General features: G+C 36.4%; 1 protein-coding gene across 2 annotated transcripts in view; it reads right to left on the bottom strand.

Moving 5' to 3' along the window:
* The window catches only part of USP12 (ubiquitin specific peptidase 12), a gene marked incomplete at both ends in the record, with an annotated part of 81,749 nt that overhangs the window by 29,538 nt on the left and 24,638 nt on the right, over positions 1 to 27,573 (bottom strand). For both annotated transcript variants that reach the window (XM_084235370.1, XM_084235371.1), the window contains one exon: positions 8,071 to 8,151. In XM_084235370.1, coding sequence (XP_084091496.1) covers positions 8,071 to 8,151 — 81 coding nt within the window. The remainder of the gene's footprint in view (positions 1 to 8,070; positions 8,152 to 27,573) is intronic.

The following is a 27,573-nucleotide window of genomic DNA, read 5'->3' as shown; positions in this document are numbered from 1 at the left end:
CAGGGGAGAAGGAGGGAGAGGGATCAGAGGGAAGGAAGGAGGAGCACAGGGGACTGAGGTGATGGTGCACGGGTATGGCATTGGTGAAGGAAACTCCATGGGGACTACACCTTGGGGGGTGGGAAGCAAGTATTATTTAAAAATGAATAATGTGGTCTCACTCATAGCAGGAATCTAGAAATCTTAAATAGCAGGAATCTAGAAATCTTAACTAGCAGGAATCTAGAAATCTTAAATCTTAAATCAGGAATCTTAAATAAGGGACCAGGAAAATGAATAACTATAAGAAAGTGAAAATCAAAATCAACAAACAACTATGAACCAGAGACACTCTATGAGGGGTGGGGAGCGGGGAGGGGAGGGATTGGGGTCAGAATAAGGAGATTGCAATTGTATGGGGAATATAAAAATAAAATTCATAATAAAAAAATGAATAATTTAAAAATTAAAAAAAATAAAATGAAAAGCTTAAAAAAAAATAAAAAGCTTTTGTACAGTAAGGGAAATCAACAAAATGAAAAGGCAACTTAAAAATGGGGAAAATATTTGCAAATGATATAACTGACAAAGAATTAACATCCAAAATATATTAAGAACTCATATAGTTCAAGTGCAAAAACCAAACAATCCAATTTAAAAGTGGGTAAACAATCTGAACAGACATTTTCACAAAGACACATGGCCAAGAGGTACATGAAAAGATGTTCATCACTAACCATCTAAGAAATAAGCATCAAAACCATGTGATATCATCTCACACCTGTTTGGATGATTATTATCAAAACAACAAGAAATTTCATGTTTTGGTGAGGCTATGGAAAAAAAGGGAATCTTTATGTTTTGTTGGTAGGAATGTAAACTGGTGCAGTAACCATGAAAAACACTTTGATTCCACAAAAGTTAAAAACAGAACTACACATTTTACTTGTGCATAGTTATATCCCTATTTTTTTGTTTTCGCTGAAAAATACTAATATTTAGATGAGTGTAATGAGACTGACTACACCCATCTGCAAACTGTGGGTTATAGATGGAATACAGTGATGTGACACAGCTGATTTCTCTTCAGTTATTTGGAGATGTGGTTCTAATAAAAATCAAAGATGTAAAAGACAGTTTTCACAAAGATCCAGATATAGGTCCAAGTGAAAAGTAAAGACAGTCTTTACTTGTTAATTATGGTATTAAGATTATGATCCTTTCTACCCTGTTTGAAGTCACTCAGGAAATTCCTGCCTTGAGAGCAGCACAGCATGGTAACTAAGCATATATCGTCTAAAGCCACTCTGTATAGTTCAAAATCTGGTGGTTCAGCTGACTGACATTGGGGAAGTATTGAATCAATCTGTTCATGAGTCTCCTCACCTATAAAACGGGGTTTGTGATAACCCTACCTCTTAGAATCATGTAAAGATTTAACTGAATAATCTGTATGAAGCACTTAGATAGTAAATTATCACTACGTAGTTATTTCTGAAACAATCTTTTAAAATTATTTGTCCACTGAAGAATAAGATTAATTGAAATTAGATGAAATAATCTCTAAATCTACATTTAAATTTTAATAGTTTGCAATAGCATAAATGAATAAAAGAGGATAATAATATCAACTCTTTAGCACTGTGGAACTTGAAGTAACATAGGCCCATTTCACCCATTCAGAGAGTATGGGTGCCAGTATTACCCATTTATTAAGAATGAGCAAAGCTTAATCTAAAATGAAAGCTGTCTTTCATTTTAGATTAGAAAAACACTAGAAATTCTATTATTTTCTTCTCCTAATACCCCAATGGATTATCTTACATATTTCATTCTGAGACTACAGATTTTAACGACCATTATGTCAACAGTTTTGCCTCTTAAAAATGTTTCAAAATACTTAAATACTAGTGCCCTATGTTTCAAAATACTTAAATATTTTGTACCACTACCACAGTTCCTTATCCAATGAATCTCCTCTCCCAAAAGAAGGTCCTTCTCCCCTGACCACAGTTTCTGTTTAGATGGCCCTGTTTAACTACACTGTATTCCACATTACCTATGTCCACCACCCTCACTACAGCAATGTAAACCTAATAAAAAGCATCCTTCCATTTTTCTACTGGACATCCATTCCTGACCCCATGCCCTTACTCAAACTGCCTGATGCTTCCTTACAGGAAATGACTTCTCTATTACACAAATTCTATAGGATAGTCAATCACAAGACCTTTATATAAGCGGCAACCAAGTCAGAGAGTACATGAGACAGTTATTTTATCAGATTTAATGTGGAAATTCTCTGGGACCTCTGATAATGTAAACCTCAACTAACCTATGGCCATTGGGTTGAGAGAAACTACATGAGAATGAAATAAATGCAAAAGAAAATAGAACCAAGAGATATTTGTATAGTTAACTTTACAACCACAAATGAAGTTTCATTTTTATATCTTTCTCCTCCATAATGGTGCCTGAATCCAGAATTCCAACTAATAAATGCTGGCAATTCATGCTAAACAGTCTTTTTTATAAGATGTTCTAGGAACACAATACTAATTTTATAATGAAGATTTTGAGACAATTCACATTCCATAGTAGCCTCACAAATATATATTGAGTCCAACATACTGTGTGTTGGGGTTTATATTATAAATTTAATAAAGAACCACACAATGAAAAAGGGAAAAGGCTATTAAGAGTATAAGCTGCACAAAAAAAGTAGCAAAAAGATACTACTAGTTTAAATCACTCTCTATTATCAAGTTTAATAATATAAGTACTCATTAGCTCAATATAAAGGAGAAAGGCAATCTGGTTTATCAGATTAAAACAATTTGTTTTTAAAGAATCTAGGTGACTATGAACAACTGACATGTACGTGGGATATTTTACAGCAAAAGCTTCAAAAACCCCACTGCCTGCTCGAGATGGTCTCCAAAAAACTACACCATGTTAGTATTGCTCTGACTTTTATAACATCAAGAATATTAATGGGCCCACAGGAGATAAACCAATAGGCAATCCCCCACTCTACATACTAAACAAATTATAGTAATGGACACCAAAATTATCATTCATTAAGAATAAACTGCCATAAAAGCTATCATTTGTGATACTATTTTTCCAAGATAAAAATATCTGCAACTGAAAATAATGGAAAATAGATTGCCATTAGCAATGCTGAGTCACCACTCCGTTGAATTTCCTGCTAGGTTAATTAAACTGTGATTATTTTTCTTTTCTCCATTAAAAAAAATAAAAGGCTTATTTTCTAGTCCCTCAAACACATGTATTATTTCCCAATGGCAAGTGCTATCGAGTGATTGTACCACTCAATGGTCGGAAAAAGGGATTCAATCAGGCAGGTCTAACAGGAACTCTTTTTCAGCATGTACTTTTCGTAATGAACCTGGAAATGCATACTTAGCTAAGAACAGATTGGTGAAAAAACACAAGTTTTTTCTGAGAGAAACTTTCATTATTTCATACATTCCAGGGTTGTTTACAACATTTCTTGGCCGACAGGTAGAGGGAAGGAAGAAAAAGTTAAAACGCTGATATGTAAGCGACATTCTCCCACCTCAAAAAGTTCCCACCTTAATTTTTAAGGGATTACTATAGTGTGCTAACTCCACAAATAAAGAGCTGAGGGAAATGAAACAGAAGAGTAGTAATTTAAGAGTTGAGCAACAGGACTTACAGAAAAGCTTAAGGTATAGAACACAGTTACAAAACAGCCTGAGAGTATACATCACAGAAAAAGTTAATTACTGTACTAGTTCTGCTACATCTACTCTGAGCACCAATTCATTTCTGAGTGCAATTCCAGATGTTCAATCATCCAGAGTCCTGGTTACTTTAGAGACTGCAATTCTTTATCAAAATAACTAGGCAAAGAGTCCAGAAACTCTTGTTTCTGTTAAACAAATGAATCTTTAGCTAGGGCATAGACAAAACTTCCTCTGAAAGTTTCTTCCTAACTTTTCTCCTTCCTGCTTCTCTTGACTTTAAATTTCTGTTACTCAGCTTCAAGGAGAAGCACAAATACTACCCTCTTGATTTTAGACTGATCTACACAGTACTAAAAATGGTATCTTCTCAGAAACCCTTGTTTTTTTAGCACAATTGACATGATATTTTGACACTGACATCAGGGTTAAGTTAGAAACAACATGACAATAGACAAAACATTTTAGAGCTTTAGAAGTAATTTTATATGATTTTATCTAAGACAATATTTTTTATTTGTTCAGACGCTATCTACAAAAAAAATTAACACACAAAAAAGGAGAGACTGGAATATTTACACTGGAGAAGGTTAAAGGTAAAATAGTTCTAATAGTTCTAAAAAATACTTTTGTTTTAAAGAAAATAAGTTCTTCTGGGATATCATCAAGTATGCAAAACTTCACTAAAGACACATATCAACCTTTGGAGTTCTGCTCCTAAGAGTGGTAGCCACAGGGAAGCAATAATGAGACTGAAGAAACAGGTTTTGCCATCTTCAGAATTCAAATGAGGCCTCTGATCCTAAACATTCTGTATGTAAGTAGACTATTTTTGATATTAGGAGTGCAAGCCAAACATCTCATTAAGCAAGAGAAAACTGAATATATTAATTTAACTCAACTCCCCATGAAACCTCAATAAAAGGACAGTGAAAGAACAGATTATGGATAAACTCAAAAGGCCAAAGACAACAACCACAGACTTAGATGACAGTGAATTTATAGAAGAGGACAGATGGAGAAAAAGAACAAGCCCATGTGCCTATAAGGAATGGATAACTGACAGAGAAACTGACTCACCTTTGAAGGCTCTGGATTTTTTTGTCTGCTTTTGAGGTCAGGGTGGAGAAGAGAACATCTAAAAACACAAGTCTGATAACAAATTTTTGAAAGGACCCTAGGCACTTAACTTGTCTTCATTCCCTATCAGAGAAGTTCAACAGCAGACTGACACAGCATTGAGGCACTGAGCAGGAACAGACTGGAGGAGTCCACCAGAAAATAAAGAGCCCAGAAAAATGTTATAACTACTGAAAGTTTGGCCCCCCACCCCCGACCCCACACACTTTTTTTTTTTTAAGCCTGTTTTGCCAGGGGACCAAGCCTAAAGTGAAACCCAAGGCAGACAAGCTTCTCCCATAATATAAGAAGCCCTAATCAGTTTTCAGACCTTCACTTTTATTTATGAATGAAATTTAAGGAAATTTCCACTAGGAAAGACAAAAGTTTAAAACTGGGGAGAGAAATGACCTAAGTCATAATAACAATCCAGTAAACACAAGAAAATTTCAGAACAATGAAATTATAAATAATATTTAAAGGAAAAAGAAGCAGCAAGCATTGGTCCCTCCACGAAACAAGATCAAAAAATAAAAGTAATATTCTGAAATAAAAGGTACAAAGCACTGGACAAAAAAAGTTGAATAATCTAAAATGTAAAATAAAAATGCACATGATAAAAGTGGGAGAAGAAAAAGAGAAATCAATCTAACTGTTTCAAAGTGCAACTAATAGTGTCTCAAAAAAGACAAAATAGAGAAATCATTTTGATAGTAAGGAAATTATCCAAATAATAGTATCAGAAATGCTCAAGAACTGAAAGAAGTAAATCATCAATCTGAATAGACCATAATACTCAAATTAATAGCAGAAGGGAGACCAAGACACATCATGAAATTTCAGAGCATTGTTGAAAGAGAATATTCTAAAATTTCCCCTCAATTTTTTTGTTTTGTTTTGGAGGAGGCACATACAGATCCAGAGATCAAGAATCAGAACTGGGGCCTCCCTGGTGGGGCAGGGGTTAAGTCTCAGCACTGTCACCTTTATAGCCGGAGTTTGATCCCTGGCCAGGGAGCTAACCCATATACAGTGCAGCAGACCTCTCCTGTCTCACCCACTGATCCCCTTGCAATGTATTTCAGTTGATCTGCCAGTTGTGTTCCCCACTCTGTCTCTGGTGAAACCACTCATCCCCCTGCACCTCTGGCCTACACCCCAGTTCTTGTATGCATAAATAAATAAATCTAAAAAAAAAAAGGATATCAGTCCTCTCAACAGCAAAAGAAGATGAAGGAATACTAGGATATGTATCTAGTCATAACGCGACCAAAACTTTTTTTAATTTTTTTTTTTCATAGAAGAACTAGGATGTAGGCCAGAGGTGCAGGGGTTAAGAGGATTCACCAGAGATAAAATTCAGAGCAGAAGAGGCAGATTTACTGAAATACACTGCTGAGGGGAGCAGTAGACGAGAGAGGAGAGGTCTGCTCTGCCATGTGGGTTAGCTCAGTGACCAGGGATCAAACTCAGTTGTGATGGGCTGAGCCTTACCTGTAGGCCAGCAGGGAGGCCCATAACCAAGACACAGGTTGTCAAAGTTTATGCCCCATGCACACTTCCTACAGAAATTATAGAATGTGTTCCACAAAGCAAAGGAGAAAACCAAGAAAGTAGATAGGACCTAGAGAAAGAGAAAAGTCAAAGGAATCTTCAGGGTGATGGGGGTGTCAGTGGGGAGAGTATGGCCACTAGCAAAGGCTGACGAACAGGAGACAGACTCCAGAGGGCACAGGGATGGGAAAGGAGGGTTAAAGGGGATGACACAGTGGAAACTGAGAAGCTCATCTTAGGTGTTTTTGTTTTGTTTTTTCCTTTTGTAAGTTCTGTTGAAGACTTTTGGGAAGAACAAATTAAAATTAAGGACATAGAAAAATAGACATGATTAAGTCCATATTGGGAAAATGGGGAAAAGTGAAATTGGGGGGATGTTTGACAGGGATGGTGGTGGAAGGGAGCTAAATTTCTTCTCTACTGTAACTGTAACAGACTCTCAGTAGATTTATTTTTAATACCATTACAGCATTTTATAAGAGTAATTCCAGGGCCTCCCTGGTGGCGCAGCGGTTGAGCGCTGGGTTGCAAAGCTGCCGGCGGCCTCTGCAGCTCCGGTTCGATCCCCGGCTGCTCCCCGGCCACCGGAGAAGGGTCCCACCTGGCGCGCAGACCTCTCCTGCCGCCCGCTGCTCCCCTCAGCAGTGTACTTCGGTCCTTCTGCCTGCTCTGCTCCCTGCTCTGGCTCTGGTGAATTCTCTCACCCTCCCACTCTTCTGACTGTACCCAGTGCTTGTATGTATAAATAAATAAAAAATAAATCTTAAAAAAAAAAAAAAAAAAAAGAGTAATTCCAGAAAAGATAGCCAGGGTAGTAATAAATGTAGTCTTCTCTGGGGAAGGGCAGAACAGGGCAGAGTCTGCTGATTCTATGTTAGAAATGCAGTATACTTACAGAGAAGATTCCTAAGCTAGGAAAATATACACACTAACTGCTTTCCCCAAATCACATAAGAAATCTCATACATCATAATTACACACTAGTACTTAGTGACATCAAATTGTTCAATAGCATATACAAGTATGCTATCACCAATATTTTAAAACACTCGCCATGGACTCACCTTAGCAATACAGTACAACAGCACGAAACTAAACTACCATGACAATTATATCATGCAAATTTGTGTTGTTTTCGGATGACTGAGAAAAGAGTTAAAAATTCTAAAGAAAATCTTCCAAAGCTTTAATAATCTATAATTATGAAAATTATTTCCACAAGATTGGGACTTTTGTGTATGTGTGATGTTTTATCCTTTTTATCTCTACTACCAGAAAAATGACTGAAGTAAGTTGACAAAGACTCCAGAGACACAAGGAGGCAGTAACAAAACTGTACATACACCTATCTGCACATCTAGAACACTTATATTTAGATATTTAAATAGTTCTCAAAGAAAAGAAGATATGTGGTATAGGCCATGTGAAATTCAGATTATGAGAAAAGGCTGACACACAAAAGAAAACAATCAGGCTGACAAATTAGAAACTATTCTGAGACTCTTAAGACTTCAGACAACTTTGTTTCCATTAAAGATAATTCTAAAATTCCAAATAAAAGTTTTTTGGCATTAAGTCTACTGTTACAAATAAACAACTTTCCTTTAATAAGTTACAAAATGCATTCATCATCTTTAAAACTACTTTCAACCTTAACTTTGATAGCTAAGTATCAATATATACTTACATTGACTAATCCAAAATAGTGCTCATTGACTGGAAACTGTTCTGGACCAATCTCTTTCTCTAATGCCGAGGCATTGGCGCCCTATAAAATGAAAAACAAAAATCTCAGTATTTATAGTACTTTCATAATGTTGTCACATTCACATTTATACACATACCACAGAGACATCCTCTAAAAAGCTATGTTTTAAATAACACATAGTGTATATAAAATATCACATTGCAAATGGGGTGGAAGAATGTACATTACACATACTGGAATCCAGACTGGGAGAGAGCTAGAATATGGAATTGGGGGTGAAAGATTAAAAGGATAAAGTAAAATGTAATCCCATGAAAAAGGGTCTTGTGCAGACTATAATCATGGTCATGGTCCCAGAAACAAGATCAACTCAGGTCTGTGCATCTGACATAAGTGAGGGGGAACCAAAACTTTTGAGGACCATAACACAGACACTACTAAATGGCCTCTGAAACAGTTTGAATGGGAATGAGAGCAAATTTGAAGGCGTGGTAATGTTGCATATGTTTACTTGAAAATCTCCCTAAAAACATACTACCAGATAATAACTTATACATTATAAAATACCCAAACACCACCTTGAATACTACTTTGCAGAACCAGATACAAGACAGCGAACAAACACTACCACCATAGGCACACTGGCCATACCACCTTGGTGTGCAGAGGCCCCTCCTGCTGTTCTGACTGAGCTCCATTCCTGAACCTAGGAAGCCCAGAACCTGACAAGATACTACACCCTCAACTTCCTAATGAGTCCAACCTGAAAAACGTTGATTAAAGGGTGGGATCAGTGGTCAAGTTCCACAAATACAAGGCCATTTCTTCTAATACCCTCCAGTCATCCAGCACTGTATCATACACTATACTGTCTTTATTTAGGAACTAATTTTAGGCTTAATAGAAAATCTTGATATAATCACTGATTCACAGATCCTATTTATTTCTAAATTTGGCTATCAATTAACTCTTTTATAACAACATCAAATTATAGCAACAGCAAGTTCCAGTGAACAAAACTATCTTGGTGGAAATGTTACAAGTCCCACTCCCCATCTCCATCAACTCAAGTACTTTGTTACAAAAGCTCCTCAAATATATTGAAAACTAGCCATAAGTCCAGATACTGGTTTACTCAAATGACTACAACCACTTCCTGACAAATAAAGAAAAAGTGTTGTAATCCAAAATGTAACATTTATGTGAAACAACAAAATGTGAATAAAGCTTTCTGGCCCTTCCTGTTACAGAGGCATCTCTACAAAAGGGGGAGGTGCATCTCAGCACAGTAGGGCACCATCTGTCCTGCCCCCACTTACATGCAGCAACCATGGACAAGTCCAGATATGCCACACAGTGAAGCTACTGGGATCTAGGGCAAGAGCTGAGCAGCCACCACACAAGAAGGCAGGCAGAGCCCTCTACTTCTGAAAACCCAACTTCCACCCAGGTACAGCTGGGAAGGAGAGTCTTGGAAGAGAGACACATGGGGAGGCAGGTAATGGTTATCTTGATTTGTACTTCAATTTTGTCCCTTTGGTCCCAGATTTGTCTAGCCTCTTTCGCCCCTTCCCTGTGTTTCTCTGCCAGAAGGTGCATTAGACTTGTGGTAAGCTTTCAGGCCCCAGTGGTCCCACTTAGAGCCAACACTATGGCTAGATATTTACCCACAGGGGGATAGGTAATTTGGGATGTTTCATTGGGAAACTATTACTCTCTTCCCTCTTTAGGCACAATAAAGATCTTTTCACGCTAAGATTCTGCTTTGCCTTTGTGTATATGGATAGCCAGAACCCTTTAGAGCTTGCAATTTGGGGTGTCTATGAGTATCCCTCAGCCTCACACTAATATCATGATGAATAAGAACAGAACATGAATGTTCTCGCTCTCCAGTGTAATACAAGCACATGCCACATGCACACACTGTATTTTAAACACATCTCGCCATAGCCTGCTTGTCCCCATCTACTTTCATGTATTGCTTAGAAAGCTATTCCCCAACCCCTTGTCCTATTGTAGTTTTGACTGTGGGTCACTGGCTTCAAAGTTAGTAGCCTCTCTGTGCCTCAGTTTCCTAATTGTAAAAGGAAATGTCACCAACTACTGTACAGTGTAGACACATGAGTTTAAACTTTTGCAAAAGTATCATGTGGTGTCTTGGTCATAAGCAGGCATCCATAAATATTGTTTCTCTTTTCCCCTTCCCAACAATCCCAAAAAGCTGCTCTCATGAGCCAGGAAGTCTCCTCCAGCTCCAAGTTTACCTGTTGAGTTTTCAAGTTAAGTCTTTACACAAATTAAAGTTTTCATGGCTAGGGGCCTCTCTGATGATGCAAGGGGTTAAGCAGAGCACTATGAAGCAATCCACAGCCTCTGCAGCATGAGTTCGATCCCCGGCCGACCAGGGAGCAACCCACATGGCGCAGACCTCTCCTGTCTTGTCCGCCGCCCCCCTCAGCAGTGTATTTCATCAGTCTGCCTGTTCTGTTCCCCACCATGTCTCTGGTGAATCCTCTCACCCTCCCACATCTCTGGCCTGTACCCCAGCTCTTGTATGCATAAATAATCTTAAAAAATAAAAATAAATAAAGTTTTCATTGCTAAATATGTTTAGGAAACTGAAAGCCTAGGTAATTTCTAAAGTCTTTTCTAAATCAACATTCTATTATTTCCAATCACTTTATCAACACTTCTAAGGACATGACTACATTAACGTAAAATTCCAGGAAATTCAAGCCAACCAATATATGCCAAGCAAAACAATTTAACATGGAGATAATTATTGTGATAGATGGAGTAAAGGTAACATAGGGAAACAGAAATTACAAAGGAAGAATGGAATTTACTTTATGATAGCTTCAGTTAAAGTGCAACATAGTAGCTTACACCTTACCACAGGTAGTTCTGCTATGCAGCAGATTCTATGAATGCAAGAGGATACTTTTAGGGCATTCAAGATTTTCTCTGAAGAAATGATCAAAGCACATCCCTATCTCGCTAAATGCACACTACAAAAGCAAAGAGTATCTGCTATGCAAATCCAGTTTCTGGTGAGTGGGTTTTTTAATGTGTTTTTAAAAATCACAGTTAGATGTAAGTGGTGAAAACCAACTACCAAGCTAAGATTTTGCTGTACGATTTCTAGTTTCTTTAGGAGACTGCTCAGACATTAAACCTTGAATTTTTTTTTGTCCAAGTCTAACAAACTATTATATCATGTCTAACAAACTACTATATCATGTCAGCGATCAATCAAGTACCCCAAGATTTAAATTAAAACTTAAGCCAAAATCCAAGCATAATTGTTCTAAACAATTTTACATTCCTACATTTAAGAAATATGATGGGGGGGGCATTAGGGAGGGGTGGGAAGAAGAAGAAGAACAAGAGTCAAAATAAGGGAGGGATGCAATTGTATGGGCAATATAACTAAAATGAAAATGCATACATTGTACAAAGATGAAAAATGATGTAAGAATTATATAAAATATTAAAAAAGGAAAAAAAATATGATCTATTATAATTAATAATGGTTTCTGAAATTAGTGATTATAAAGGGGAGGAATTGTGCTCAGTTAAGAATTTTTGCTCAAAAGCTTTCAGCGATATCAGGATTCATTTGTTTTGTCTGATTACATAACATGCACAATACATTTTTTTCTGTTTTGCCTTAATTTTTTAACTTAAATTAACAATTAGATCATTGCCTACTAATACAGAATTCATTATGAAAAGAAATTACTCATGGACCCACCCCTTGAAAAAACAAACAAAAGATGTAAGAATTTTAAATTTAAAAATTAATAGTTTACTGGGTTTTTAGAGAAAATAGAGTCTGCAAAACAAACAAAAGTAATGGTGGAATGGCAAATGTCAAAGACGGATTTCACTTAAAAGTATTTGCCAACACTAGTGAGTGACCTTTAGACTCTCATTCTGACAACTGAATGAAATGGAGAACAGGAAAAACCAGAGCTAAAACATAGGGTCCAGCCAAGAAAGAAACACCTACAGAAGACATTGATGCTAGGATCTGGAAGGAACTATATCTTCAGTCAAAGGGAGAATTAAAAAAAAAAAAAACCTGTACCACAGGAAACTTGCCTGTCTTACCCTTAGCACTGGGGCAGAGGGTAGAAATAAATATCTCCCTAAAATTCATAATCACAAGTTGGCCCTCGTCAAGTTTGTGACCCAGATTCACAGAAGTTACATGATTTTTTAAAAATCCACCTCAAGCAGGGAATTTAACTCAAAGAGATTCAAGTTGATAGTGCCCTCTCCTCTTCCACCCCACAAGTGGCAGGATTACAAATTTGCCCTGGGAAAGAAAAAAAAACATCTTTTGCCCACCCCACAATTAACTGCCAAAAATAAAATTTCAACACATTGAGTTCATAGTGTAAATATCATATACATACACAAAAACAACAGGAAAACAAAGTGTCATGAATAGAAGCACAGACAGCAGAATTAGACTCTTAAATATCACAACTATTTCAGGTATAATACAAAAGAAATGTTTAATATGTGCCAAGAAATAACAAATTCTTGATTATAAAAACAAAGACTCTAAGGCTTAATTTTTAAAGAACCTAATAAATTTCCAAATATAAAAATTATAAAATTTACAATAAATAAAATCAGACAGGGCTTCCCCGGTGACGCAGTGGTTGAGCGCTGGGTTGCAAAGCTGCCCACAGCCTCTGCATCGCCAGTTCGATCCCCGGCCAGCTGGCGAGGGTCCCGCATGGCACGCAGACCTCTCCTGCCGCCCGCTGCTCCCCTCAGCAGTGTATTTCATCAGTCTGCCTGCTCTGCTCTCCACTCTGGCTCTGGTGAATTCTCTCACCCTCCCGTGCTTCTGACTGTACCCAGTGCTTGTATAAATAAATAAATAAAATTCTTAAAAAAAAAAAAAATCAGACACTTGGGGGCCTTCCTGGTGGCCTAGGGGTTAAATCTCAGGGCTATCACCACAAAAGCCCATGGCAACACCCTGAGTTCAATCCCCAACCAGCAAGCTAACCCACATATAGTGCATCAGACCTCTCCTGTCTTACCTGCTGCTCCCCTTAGCAATGTATTTCAGTAAATCCATCTATTCTGCTCCCCACTCTGTCTCTGGTGAAACCTCTCACCCCCCACCTCCACACCTAGGCCTACACCAGAGTTCGACGCAGAAATAAAATCTTTAAACAAACAAAAAAAAAAGACACTCAATGGTTAACTATAGTTAAAAAAAAAAAATCAGTGCATGCCAAGAAGCTGGGGAGAGGGTGAAACAGGATTTTTAGGATTTTCATAGTATCTGTGAAAATACAGACACTATACTGACAGATACATTTCATTATACATTTGCCCAAATCCACAGAGTGTACAACACTAAGAATAAACTGTAATGTGCATTTTGGGCTTTGGGTAATTATGATGTGGAAATGATCATAACGGGGATGGCTCTGCCTGTGTAGGGAAAAGGATGTATAGGAAATCTCTGTACATTTCCCTCAATTTTATAAACCTAAACAACTCTAAAAAAAATTGTTAATAAAGATAATAAATCAAAGGAAAAAAAGAAAATAACTAGTTATATTTAATAAGAAGCATGGTTAAGGGCTTCCCCGGTGGCACAGCGGTTGAGCGCTGGGTTGCAAAGCTGCCCGCAGCCTCTGCAGCACCGGTTCGATCCCCGGCTGCTCCCCAGCCACCGGAGGAGGGTCCCACATGGGGCGCAGACCTCTCCTGCCACCCGCTGCTCCCCTCAGCAGTGTACTTCGGTCCTTCTGCCTGCTCTGCTCCCCGCTCTGGCTCTGGTGAATCCTCTCACCCTCCCACGCTTCTGACTGTACCCAGTGCTTGTATAAATAAATAAATAGATCTTTAAAAAAAAAAAAAATGGTTAATATTGGTTAAGACTTTTCTAGTCAATATTCCTGTCAATTGAAACCGAAATTTTATTAAAAACAGTAAATGTTTTGGGCCTCCATAGTGGCACAAGGGTTAAGGCCTGCACTATGAAGCAATCCGCAGCCTCTGCAGCACGAGTTTGATCCCCAGCCAGCCAGGGAGCTACCCACATGGTGCAACAGACCTCTCCTGTCTCGCCCGCTGCTCCCCTCAGCAGTGTACTTTAGTCAGTTTGCCTGTTCTCTTCCCCACTCTAACTCTGGTGAATCCTCTCACTGCCCCTTGCCCCCATATCTCTGGCCTGTAACCCAGCTCCTGTATGCATAAATAAATCTTTAAAAAAAAAAATAGTAAATATTTTATAGAAAAGAATTCATAGAAGAATAGATCTATTACAGAACAACCAAGATGTAGAAAGACCAAGACATACTAAAAATTGCACTGAGCTAGCAAGATTAGTGTCCTCACTATGCCACCAACTAGCTGTAGTAACTTGAGACAAAAATGTTTCTCTCTCTGGACCTCAGTTATCTCATATACACAATCTTGATGTCTATAATACCTTCCATTCCCCACATTTCTAGCAACACGTAAATGTACTGATTGGCCAGATCAATCTTATTAAAACATTAAGCACAAAAAGACAGTCAAAAGTTAGATGTTAACAAAGTTCTGAATAAAGGTGAGGATATACCACATACCCTCAGAAATATTCACTTATAATAAGAATTTGTAGTCTGTGAAGCAAGTGCCTTCTTAAGCCTGCCTAGCATGAATTCTTAGAAAACTGAGGAATGCTTTGTTTTCATGCCAAAAAATATATATAATAACCATCCAAGGAAGACTAAATTGAAACTACAAGGATAACATTAATATATTATTCTAAAAATATCATCTACAAATAGGAAAAAAGAAATGACCTGGAACTTCCCGTTACAAAATATACCCAGGTGATTTAATACACAGCATAATGACTACAGTAATAATACTGTACTGAATGTACAAAAATTGCTAATACAGCAGATCTTGGAAGTCCTCATCACAAGAAAAAACAAAAAAATTAATTGTATGTGGACAAATGCTAACTAGACTTACTATGGTTGTAATTTCACAAAGTATACTAAGATCAAAACATGCTGTACACCTGAAACTAAAATGAGGTCGTAGGGCAATCACACCTCAACAATATTAAAAAATGTTTAGAAACCATTCTGAACATCCAGAGGAAGGAAGGGGTGGAGAGAGGACCAGCTGACCAGGATGCATCCACTTTAAATAATTTTTACATAGTTAACAAAGGAAAACAAATCTGGCCTGCCCTTCATTCTGCCATTTTGAAAAATATACAAATTATACAAAAGCAAACTGACAAAAATGTTTTCAATAAAGTAATTTAAGGAAATTTCCTGGCACACATTACCTACCTCTAAAGCTAGAACACAGTGCACCTACAACAAAAAAAATATCTATGAAGACATGTCATTTTGAAAAATTAATTATGTTTGGTATATATTATTTTTTTAAAATTGAGCTCATAATACATTTTAGCAAGAAATAAAAATTAATGAAAACGTGGAAGGGCAAACATCTACTCTCTAGAAAGGGTACTTATCAAGAATATTTCTTTTTTACAGTAAACAATTATGACAATTCATTCCCAAGCAACTTCATTTTTGTTTAATACAAATGAGAACACACAATATATTTTTCCCACTTGCCTCTCTGAAATCCTATCTTTGAAGTCAGTGTTTGGCATTCTAAGTTTAAAGTTAAAAAGGGTCAGATAAGATCAGTACCCAAATGAGAACTTGAAAAAGCAAGCAAGAAAGGCTTCCCAAAGATAAAAGAAACAAGTGGCCTTGATAAGCTAAGAAACGTTCTGTAGGCAAGGAAGGGCCCATGTGGACACAGCAAAGAGGATATGAGTGTGAGCAGTAAAAAGATGAGTCCAAAGTACAGAAGACAAAAGAAGTAAGTTTCTAACTCTTAAACAAGAGAATAGAGAAAAAAACAGAAGGATGGAAGTCCTACATGTTCCCCCAGAAAACATGTGTTCCCTGAAACTAAAGACAACAAAAATTGTTATGGAAGAACAAATCATTTCCATATCCTAAGCTTCAGGCATCTAAAAATGATCTCAAAGGAGTAGTCCTTCAGAAAAGGTGAAATTCAGGAAATAGCTAAATATAAATACACACTTTCTACCTGTCCCTATGCTGTAAGATATAGAACATGATTTTCAAACTGTAGCACTCATTTTGTGAGTGGATGGTGAGATCACTTTATCAGATCATATCTACTATTTTCTTTTTCAGTAAAACAGAAAAAAAAAATCACAGCACATCTACCCTACTAAAAGTAAATAAAAGTTTGTGGAAACTTTTATTACAATATTTTAAGGCTTATATACTAGGTCTAAATGTAAAACCTACTTCTCTTTGTAGATTAAATCAAAAAAGTTTTGATATGTCACAGTATAAAGGATACAAAAGAAAAAGGTTGTAAAAGTCAATATCCAATTGCACAATTCATGGAGTGAATAAAAATATAGTTTTTCATGACACAAAAGTACAAAACTTTAAATAAATTTAAAGTTATGGAGGGAGGATAAGTATCAAACTATGCTACAACACAGCATGTATTACTGTCAGGACAGAAATAACATTAAGAACTAGAGAATGTGGGAAAAGCTTCAGAAACATATGGAAAGGAGCCAGGCAGTGAATTTTTCCTTCCAAGGTTATTTTAATTATAGTTTTCCTGTTGGTAAGATGAAAGCCCTGAAGAACGTGAGTAGGCACTTAAACATTACAACTGCAGGCTACACAAATCAGGGGATGCATTCCTGGCACAGTTCTAATGTGAACCACCTGAAAAACAGTATCACCTTCCACAAATCCTTCTGCCTCAGTTTCTAAGGAGCAATGTGGGAAATTCTGACCCAAATTATGGCATCTACAACAAATATTACATGGCATAATTCTAAAATAGTTAGCAACAATATAAAGTCACAACATTTCAATGTAAGACAAGATATCTCACCTCTCTGAGTTCCAATTTCCTAATCTATCAAAACAATCTACAGAACAGTCTTTGCTCCTTCCATCTCCTGCCTCTAAAGGAAGTGAAATTCCCCAATTAACTGAGAAAGTATTTGGGGGTCCCAACTACACTGATGGAAGCAGTCATTATAAGACTCTTGGTCTAGACCCCTCTACAGTGGCCTCCCCTAGTTAAAAAGATCTCCACAGAAAGTGGAGCACAAACGAAGGCACCCTTAATCAGATAGGATATGGTTCCAATGACACCAAACACATTAGAGAAGTACAATCTCCAACACTCATGGAGAAGTCAAAACATCTTCCTATCTCTGAAAGAAATGACCTACTATACAACCATTTATCAAGCTCTGATAATCTCATTTCTGAAGGGTTTATGCCTATTTCTGACAGGTCTTCTGAAAGACCTGTGTGCTCCAGGAAGAAAGATAAATCATATAAATTTGTTTTCCAGTGATACATGTACACATGTTCATGTATATATCCCACCCACCCTTCTATTCTCCATACTGCCCCTAAAATATCCTCAAACCAATAGGGAAGACTTTTGGCAAGTTTTCAAAAATAGAATACCTCCCAGAAGAAATTAAAGTAGCTTACTTGCCCCTTTAATTGCCACCACAAGAGCACATATAACATAAGAGCACATGTAACTGCCACTATAAGAGCACATATAACATAAGAGTACATATAACATTTGTAAGATTCCTCATCTTAGCAAGTCAGGAAAGTTCAATTCTATGATTAACACTGTTCAAATAATTGCAAATTTAAATGTACTCATAAGACTGCACTTATGTAATCCTCTCTCTCTCTCTCTCTCTCTCTCTCTCTCTCTCTCTCTCTCTCATACACACACACACACCATATTTACACACACAAAAACATATAATGAACAGAAGCTAAGTGATATACTTCTAAATCATTATTATAACAGTGATAAAATAACCAAATCAAAAATATGCATATAATTTTAACTTCCAAAAGTTCAAATTTACATGAGAAACTCAATGTCCCTATCAGATGTGTGTTAAAAGCTATGAAATTCAAATTATTTGATCTAATATCATCAATGAGAGGCTTGGTTATGAAATGCATAGTTAAATGTGTTGCTTAAAGGGAAAATTTGTATGTTCAGAATAAAGTAGATAGATTCACTTTGAATCTTTTAACTCAATCAAGAAACAAAGAGCTACTGGTGGGTGGGGGGATCTTGTTAATTTTGTCAGAAGTAACAGTAGTGACATGGAGCTTAGCGAGAATTATCCTGCCAAATCTTCACATTTAGCTGAACAATAACATCAAAATGAAAATCCTCAAACATGACCAAAACTTAACATGACATACTTAAAAGATTGATTTTGCACAATGAAATTCTACAAATCCTACTCTTCCAATACAAAAAAAAAACCCTTTTTTTAAAAAAAAAAGCTAAATATTTAAAACATAAAAATATACAAATTTCATCAGTGGCAAAAAAGGGGGGGCAAGATTTGGTTTTCACAGCCTCTGCATTGCCTTCAATGCAGATTCAGCTACTTTGGTGAACAAATTACAAGGAATGTTTCATCATTAATTTCTTTCTACCATATTCTTGACAGTTTTCATATTTTATTTTACCAAGTAATGCTGTTGCAGCTATAAAAAACAAGGGACTGGTACCAGGCCAACCCTTCAAACATCTGACCTGGATTACTGATTTGTGCGATGATGCTCAATCAGAAAACATGTGTTCAATGCTTTTCCACTTATAAAAACACCAACACTTCTATTTTCCCCAAATCTAACATTATAATATAATGAGCTATTTATAAAGCCCCTCACATCCCTGTGGAGAAAATCACTACACAGATAAAAAGCAATATTAATTTTAAGAGATATCAAAACTGACAATGTAAATTATTAGGTGACAATTATACTGCTACGTAATTCATACTCCAGATTCCAGTGTACTCCAGTTCACCATAATTAAAAAAAAAAAAAATCAGCAAATAGTCTTGTCAAACTTAAGAAGGAATTGGTTACAAATAGCACCAGGACAGTCACATCCAAAAATTAAGCAAGGGTAGAATGACGTGACAGAAAATGGTAGCGTAGCTTCAGTACCTACACCAAAACCATTAAACTAAAAAATCCACCAGAATAACTATTTCAGAACACTTACAACAGCTAGATGAATGACTGTGTATAAGAGGTGTATATAACACTGTGTATAAGAGGTGTATATAACCAGCTCCCATTCTCCTCCCTCAACCTCATAGCAGAAGAGGCAAAGGACCCATGTATTTAGAAGTTCTGGTTGGTGCCAGAGTGGGCAATGGCAAACTTTGGGGCTGCACACCTTGGTCAGCAGCAATAGCCTAGCAGTACAGCACCAACAACTACATTGTCTCCACCCTGATGGGCTGCATCAACTTCTTTCTGAGGATTTGGGAAGCAAAGAGGGAATCCAGATGTTTAAGTAAATACCTACCAAATCACAAGCTGACAGAGATAACAGACCAGAAACAACAAAGAATAAAGACTATACAAAATTAGCTGGAAAAGTCACTATACAAATGCATGGCTGTAATCCTCAAAAGTAATCACTGAGGAGGAGAAGATGATTCCCAATATTACCACATTATAAGACACAAGCTGCCCCATTTTCAACAAAACAACAAAGCATACAAAGAAATACAGCACTTCTGGAGGACAGAATGACAGAAACTGTCTCTAAAGAATTCCAAACACTAGAATTACTAGTCAAAGGTGTTAGATCACTGTCTTAAATATGCTGAAAGAACTGAAACAATCAACAAGGAAATAAAAGAAATCAGGAAACCATATAGAGAATAGTAATAAATATAGAAATTTTAATGAAAAAGAAACCAAACAGAGAATTTTGCACCATCACATACATTAGCTGAAATTCTATGGGGACTACAACTAAGGGGGGAAAAAAAAAACACAGTTTAAAAATGAACAATGATTGTAAAATATAAATAAAAAATAAATAAGAAATTCACTTTAAGGGTTCTATAACAGACTGCAGCATGTGAGAGAGGGAAAAAAAAATCAATGAATTTGAAAATAAGGCAATTGAAATTATCCAAGACAAGTTTCATGCTGTTGATGAATACAATGAAAACAGAATTTAGGAAAAAATAAAGGTCTTGGGAGACCTTGGGACCCCATCAAATATACCAACATTATGGATCATGAGAATTCCAGGAAGAGAGAAGTGAAATAGCATGAAAAATAGCTGACAAAATGACCTCAAATGGCCCCAGTTTTATGAAATGCATGAATATACACATAGTGGTTCAACGTACTTCATGCAGAAAAAAATTTCAGTGATTCACACATTATAGTCAAACGGTAAAAAGAAAGAGCAAATCCTGAAATCAGCAAAAAGTAACTCATCGCATATAAGGATCTGTTGTAAGATTAAGAGTTTTCATCAGAAACCCTAGATGTCAGAAGGGAGAGGGAAGATGTATTTAAAATGCTGAAAGAGAAAACCTGTCAAGCAATTCTATAACCAGCAAAATTATCATTCAGTAATAAAGAAGAAATTAAGACATTCCAAGATAACCCTAAAGGGATTCATTACAAGCACAACTACTCTATGAGAAATGTTAAATCAAGTCCTTCAGATTAAATGAAGCACACACAGCAATAACTCAAAAGTCATGTGAAGAAATAAAAACACAAAAAGAACAGTCAGTATTATTATTTTGGTTTTTAACTCCCCCCTTTTCATATGTGATGTAAAAGGCAAACATACTGAAGAAAAATTATAATCTGTGTTGACTGTTACAAAATGTATGGAGCTGTATTCTTTGACAATATAAAGGTGGAGGGACTGATGTGCATAGGAACAGTACTGTGGAAATTAAACTGGTATTACTCAAAGTAAGTGTTATGAAATTAAGATGTTAATTGTAATCCCTAAGAAAATAACAAACAGGAAAGGTAAGAAGGAGATCAAAATGGTGTATTACCAAAAGATGAAGTAAATACAAAACAGTCACTAACAGAAAAATTGAAGAACAAAGAATTATAAGAAACACAGAAAACAAATAGTTAAATGCAAAAAGAAGTCCTTCCTTATCAATAATTATTTCAAATGTAAATGGATTTGGCTCTTAACCAAAAGGTGGAGATTGGCAAAATGGATTTAAAAAAAAAAAAAAAAAGGTCCAACTGTAGATGTCTACAATACTCATTTTAGATACAAAGACATAAAAAGGTTGAAAGTAAAAAGATATTCCAAGCAAATAGTAACTAAAAGAGCTGGAGGAGGAGGGACAGATATTATTATATTATTATCAGAGAAAATACATTTTAATTAAAAAGAAAAAGGTCCTGCTACTATATTACATACTTGAAAGTTGTCTAGAATAGATATTAAATGTTAACACCAGAAACACCAAAAAAAGAGGAGGAAAAAAAAGGTAACTGTGTGAGTGGCTGGAGATGTTAATTAACTTTATGGAGGTAATCAAATTTGCAACATATACCTGTATCAAGTCATCTCTCCTTACACCTTAAACTTAGATACATTATATGTCAATAAATCTCAAAAAGCTGGGAGTGGAGAGTTAGGAGACAAAGAAAAACATTATGTCCATTTATAAATAAAATGAAATTTTAATTTATCAATCAGTTATAGTAATTATAATCATACAAGCACAAACCAAAAGAACTTTAAAATTTATCAATGAAAAACTGAAAAATTTGAAGCGACAACTCTATAACAGTTGGATACTTCAGTATCCACTTTCTTAAAAGATTTTTTTTAATTTATTTATGCACACAAGAACTGGGGTCTAGACCAGAGGTGGGGGGGTGGTGAGAGGATCCAACAGAGACAGAATGGGGAGCAGAACAGGAGGAGCGACTGAAATACACTGCCGAGAGGAGCAGCGGGAGAGCCAGGAGAGGTCTGCTGCACCATGTGGGTCAGCTCCTTGGCTGGGGATCAAACTCCTGCAGCAGTGGCTGGCAACTGCTTCATAGCGCTGAGACTTTAACCCCTGCACCACCAGGGAGGCCCTTCAACATCCACTTTCAATGAAGAATAAAAATAACTACACAGAATCTCAATAAGGAAATACAGGACTTAAACCATGTAACAGACATAAACAGAACACTCAACAACAACATATAAACATCTCAAGTGCATTTGGGACATTCTCCAGAATAGATTATAAATAAGATCACAAAACAAGTCTTAATAAATGTTAAAGGATTCCAAAACTAACAAAGCATCTTTTCTGACGCACACAGCTTATGAAGCTACAAACTGGTAACAGAAGGAAAACTCACAAATATGTGAAAATTATACAACACACTCTTAAGACAACCAGTAGGTAAAGAAGAAACCTGGGGCATCCCTGGGTGTGCAAGGGGTTAAGTACCGTACTATGAAGCAATCCGAAGCCTCTGCAGCACTAGTTCGATTCCTGGCAACCCACATGGCTCAGCAGACCTCTCCTGCCTCACCCACTACTCCCCTTAGCAGTGTGTTTCAGCCAGCCTGCCTGTACAGTTCCCCACTCTGTCTCTGGGGAATCCTCTCACCACCCACACTCTGGCCTGCACCCCAGCTCTTCTATCCATAAATAAATAAATCTTAAAAAAAAAAAAAAAGAAACCTGAAGGAAAACTTAAAAATACATTAATGAAAACAAAAACACAATATATCAAAAGTGTACGGAATAGAGCAAAAGCAGTGCTCACTAAAATTTATAGTAGCAAAAGCCTACATTAAAAAATGAAAACAGAAATCAATTAAATTACATACTATAAGAAGCCAAAACAGAAGCACAATCTAACCCAAACCCAGCAGCAAAAAGAAGAAAATAACAAAGATACAAGTGGATATAGAGAAAAAGCTACAAAACCAAAACCTGTTTTTTGTAGTGACAAACTTTTAACTCAATTAACCTTTGTTAAAAGTTAAAAAAGAAAAATGACATAGATTAATAAAGTCAAAAAAGTGGAAACATTACTACCAACTCTATAGAAATAAAAGTTTCTAAGAAAATACTGTGAACTACCATCTATATGGCAACAAATTGGAAAGTCTAAATGAAACAGAAATTACTAGGAAACACAAAGCTATCACAAATGACTCAACAAGAAACAAAAAATCTTGAGACTTAAAGCAAGTGAGGAGATGAATCAGTTAATAAAAAGAAACTCCCAACAAAGAAAATCCAGGACCATGTCTTGTGGTGAATTTTACCAAACCAGAATTAAAACAATTAATATCAGCCTTTCAAAAACTGTTCCTTAGAACTGAAGAGGAAACACTTCTGATTCATTTTATAAGGCTACCAATACCCTGACACTGAAGTCAGTGGAAGACACTGTGAGAAACTATAGACCAATATTCCTTATGAATATTGATGCAAAATCCTCAACAAAATACTAGCAAACTAAATTAGCAACATATTAAAAAGTATTACTGACCATGACCAAATGGGATCAATATCCAGAATATATAAAGAATGCCTACAACTCAAAAAGACTATCCAATTTAAAAATGGGCAAAAGAATAGTCATTTCTCCAAAGAAGGTAAACAAGTGTCAAGTAAGTACAGGAAAAGATATTCAGCAGAGAAATCAAAATTAAAATCACAAGCATAGGGTAAATGAAATTATCAGTATCTTCCACCCTCCCACCATTAGCATCTATGATTGACAACTGTGGTCTTATACATGTGCCTGGTAGTCGTACCTGGAGTGTGGTGTAGGTGTGCATAATGGGACACCTGAGCCGAGAGGCTGAGCATGTAAGTGCAGCAGAGGACTATGTGGAAGAGTGCAGTGGAAAGATGGCGGAGCCACAGCTACTAAAGAGCCCAGAAAGAGTGAAGATTCGTGGGGCCTGGGAGGTCTGCCAGCCCACCCTCCTCTCGCCTCCCCTGCACCTGGTTGCCTCACTGCAAATGGTATGGAAAGATAAAAGCCTGAAAAAGCCACTGAGGGCTCCAGGACTCTCCTTTACCCATCTGCCTGAATCAATAGAGAAGCTGCACTATGCCTTGCTGGCATAACAACAAGGTACCACTTCCTACCCATCAGGATGACTTAAAAAAAGAAAATAACATATTTTGGGGACTATGGAGAAATCTGGCAGTTCTCCAAATATGTTTATGATTAAATATGGAATTATATTACTAGCTTGACAGTTAAATATGGAATTAGATTACTAGCCTGACAATTTCACTCTGAAGTAGATATCAAAAAAATTCTAAACAGTAAGTCAAACAGATATACAACAATTTTCATAGCAGCATTATTTATAATAACCAAAAGGTAGTAACAACTCAAAGTATCAAGGGATGAATGAACAAAATGTGAAATAATAAAATGAATATTATGTCATTTTTCAGCCATACACAGAAATGAATGTATACTATAACATGGATGAACCTTGAAAACATCATGCTAAAGTGAATACTGAAAACTTAAGTCAGACACAAAAGGACAATACTGTGATTCCATTTACATGAAGTATCTATAAATAGGCAAAATCAGAGAAAACACAAAGTGCATTAGAGCTATGGAGATCCAAGCTATGGAAAGAGAGAGAAATGACTACAGAGTTTCTGTTTGAGATGAAAAAGTTTTGGAATTAGACATTGGTGACACAGTTGTACAACATGGTGAACGTAATTAATGCCAGTGAAATGCACACTTAAAAATTAATGGAAATGGTAAACTGGGCCAAGGTGTAACAATGGATTCCCAAGACAAGAGCTAAATATGCTTATTTCCCTAACAATGTTGTTTTTCTGGAGGGCAAATCATTTGTTGATATCAATCTTTCTTGGGTGAAAAGCTTAACTGCAGGGTTTAGCTAAAGACAGTTGCTTCTAATTCAGTATCAAGGTCAAAAACAGTAAGTTAATTCTTAAAGTAAACATTTAAATTCCACTGCTTTGATTCAGCAAGCCACAACAATACAAAATATGGATTAAAAAAAAATGTGATAGGTATCTATGTCTGAGAAAAGATCAGCAGAGCAAAGCAAGGAATAAGGGCTGTCCAGCTGCAAAAATAACAAGCTGAATGATACCCAATGATACCCAATGTTTAAATTCCTCTTAAACACAGGTATAAATACATTAAACACAATTAGAATACAAATTTCAGAATGCAGAAAGAAATAAATGTCAGAGGTTGAGTTTAGGTTGTGTTACCAGAGAACAAGAGAAGCTAAGCAGGAGCACAATCATCACAGAAGTAATGGGGCAAGCAGTGAGTTGGAATCAAGTTATTATCTGTCTCTATTTTATATGCCATATGACCTTGGGCAAGACAATTTGCCTTAATAACCTCACCTTGCAATAAACACACATATATCTATGCTGCTTACTCTAGGGCTGTTGTTGTGGAAATCAAATAATGAATGTGAATGTTCTCTATAGCATTAAAGCACTTGTTAAGCATTATTAAAAGCATCAGTCATTTAAATTTTTCCAATGATGTCTCTGATACCAACTGAGCAACACAATGGTAAATTCTGATAAAAGATAATGAAGTACTTTGCTTAAGTGCATTTTGTTTTGAAAGTTATTGTGTAGATAAAAGGAAAACACAACAATTTTTAATCTATTCAAAAATCTGAATTTAGTTCCCTATGAAAAGTCATCACAAACACTAGAAAAAGCATCAAATTCCTTTTGTAACGCTTTGTTTAAAACTTCAATACTCAAAGCAAACCATGAAGAAGGTATAAAATAAAAACATGAAAAGTATTATTTACCACTACTTCTCTCAAGTTCATTCCCCCGATAATTTATAAAAATTTGCTTAAAATAATAATCACACATTAAGACTGAAATGTGTGACCACGCTAGAAATGAAAAGGACAACTGAAGCCTTCTATATAGTCACTAAGGACCAAAAGGAGAGAATTTGGAGAGAGGCAACATATAGGGAAATATTGTGATCAAAAGCAATTCAATTTCTTTTTTATTTTTTAAAATATTTTTATATAATTCTTACATCATTTTTCATTTTTGCACAATGATTGCATTTTCATTTTTGTTATAGTCCCCATTCGGTTGCATCCCCCCCTTATTTTGACTCTACTCTTTCCTCTCCCCACTCCTTCCCCCCGTAGTGTGTCTGGTTTATACTTGCTTTTTGATTTTGATTTTTACTTCGTATTAATTAGTCTTTTTCCTGGTCCCTTATTTAGGTTTTCTAAATTCCTAAAAGCAACTCAATTTCTAAAGGTTCTTTATCAATAAGTGACAGTTTTAGATGTCTTTAGAGAAGAAAAAACAAAGTGTGAACGCATTAATAATTCCCTGAGATATGATTTCAGATGGATGCTACTGGCCAATAAATAAGCCTTTCAGAATTACTTTTATAAAAGTAGAGAACAGCTCAGCAATCAGTGATACATTATGTAGGAATATTAGCAAAGAAAAAGATTAAGAATGATCAGTATTACATAAACTGAAATGCTATACCTAGTCACAGATGCCACCAAAAATAAATTTAAAGTGCTATACAGGGCCTCCCCGGTGGCGCAGCAGTTGAGTGCTGGGTTGCGAAGCTGCCCACAGCCTCTGCAGCGCCAGTTCGATCCCCGGCTGCTCCCCGGCCACCGGAGGAGGGTCCCACATGGCGCGCAGACCTCTCCTGCCGCCCGCTGCTCCCCTCAGCAGTGTACTTCGGTCCTTCTGCCTGCTCTGCTCCCTGCTCTGGCTCTGGTGAATTCTCTCACCCTCCCGCATTTCTGACTATACCCAGTGCTTGTATAAATCAACAAATAAATAAATAAATCTTTAAAAAATAAAAAAATAAAAAATAAATTAAAGTGCTATACATAGGTATACACTTAAATAATGACTGACATGCTATAACAAACTATACTAGATAATGCAAAAATAATTAAAGACACTGATACTGGAGATATCTGTGAACAATTTAATATGAATTTTCAAATTGTATCATAAAATTAAAACGTTGAAATTTTTATCTCAAATCTGTGACAAAATTTATAAATATAAATAATCCTTTATTACATTAGCTGAACCTAAACATTTATATACTGATACACTTAAATGCTGAAGGTCTATGAAATATATAATCATTAGATGTTTTTTATAATTTTTTAAAAGATTTATTTATTTATTTATACAAACACTGGGGTACAGGCCAGATGCGCAGGAGGGTGAGAGGATTCACCAGAGACAGAGCAGGGAACAGAACAGGCAGACTGATGAAATACACTGCTGAGGGGAGCAGTGGGCACGACAGGAGAGGTCTGCTGCGCCATGTAGGACCCTCGCCGGCCGGCCGGGATAAAACCAGCGCTGCAGAGACTGTGGACAGCTTCACAGCGCTGCGCTCAACCGCCTGCCTCACGAGGTAGGCACTGTTTTTTTATAATTATATAACATTTACTGCCAGAAGTAAAATGAAGAAAGGAAGAGTGAGAGGTGGCAAAGGAAAACATGCTCTTCCTCACTTACCAAGAAGGGTAAGAATATCCCATGCCAAA

This window comes from Talpa europaea (genome assembly GCF_964194135.1).
Source record: "Talpa europaea genome assembly, chromosome: 6".
In the NCBI taxonomy this organism is placed as follows: domain Eukaryota; kingdom Metazoa; phylum Chordata; class Mammalia; order Eulipotyphla; family Talpidae; genus Talpa; species Talpa europaea.
The sequence above is the reverse complement of the archived record's forward strand: the minus strand, read 5'-3'. Positions and strand labels throughout refer to the sequence as shown.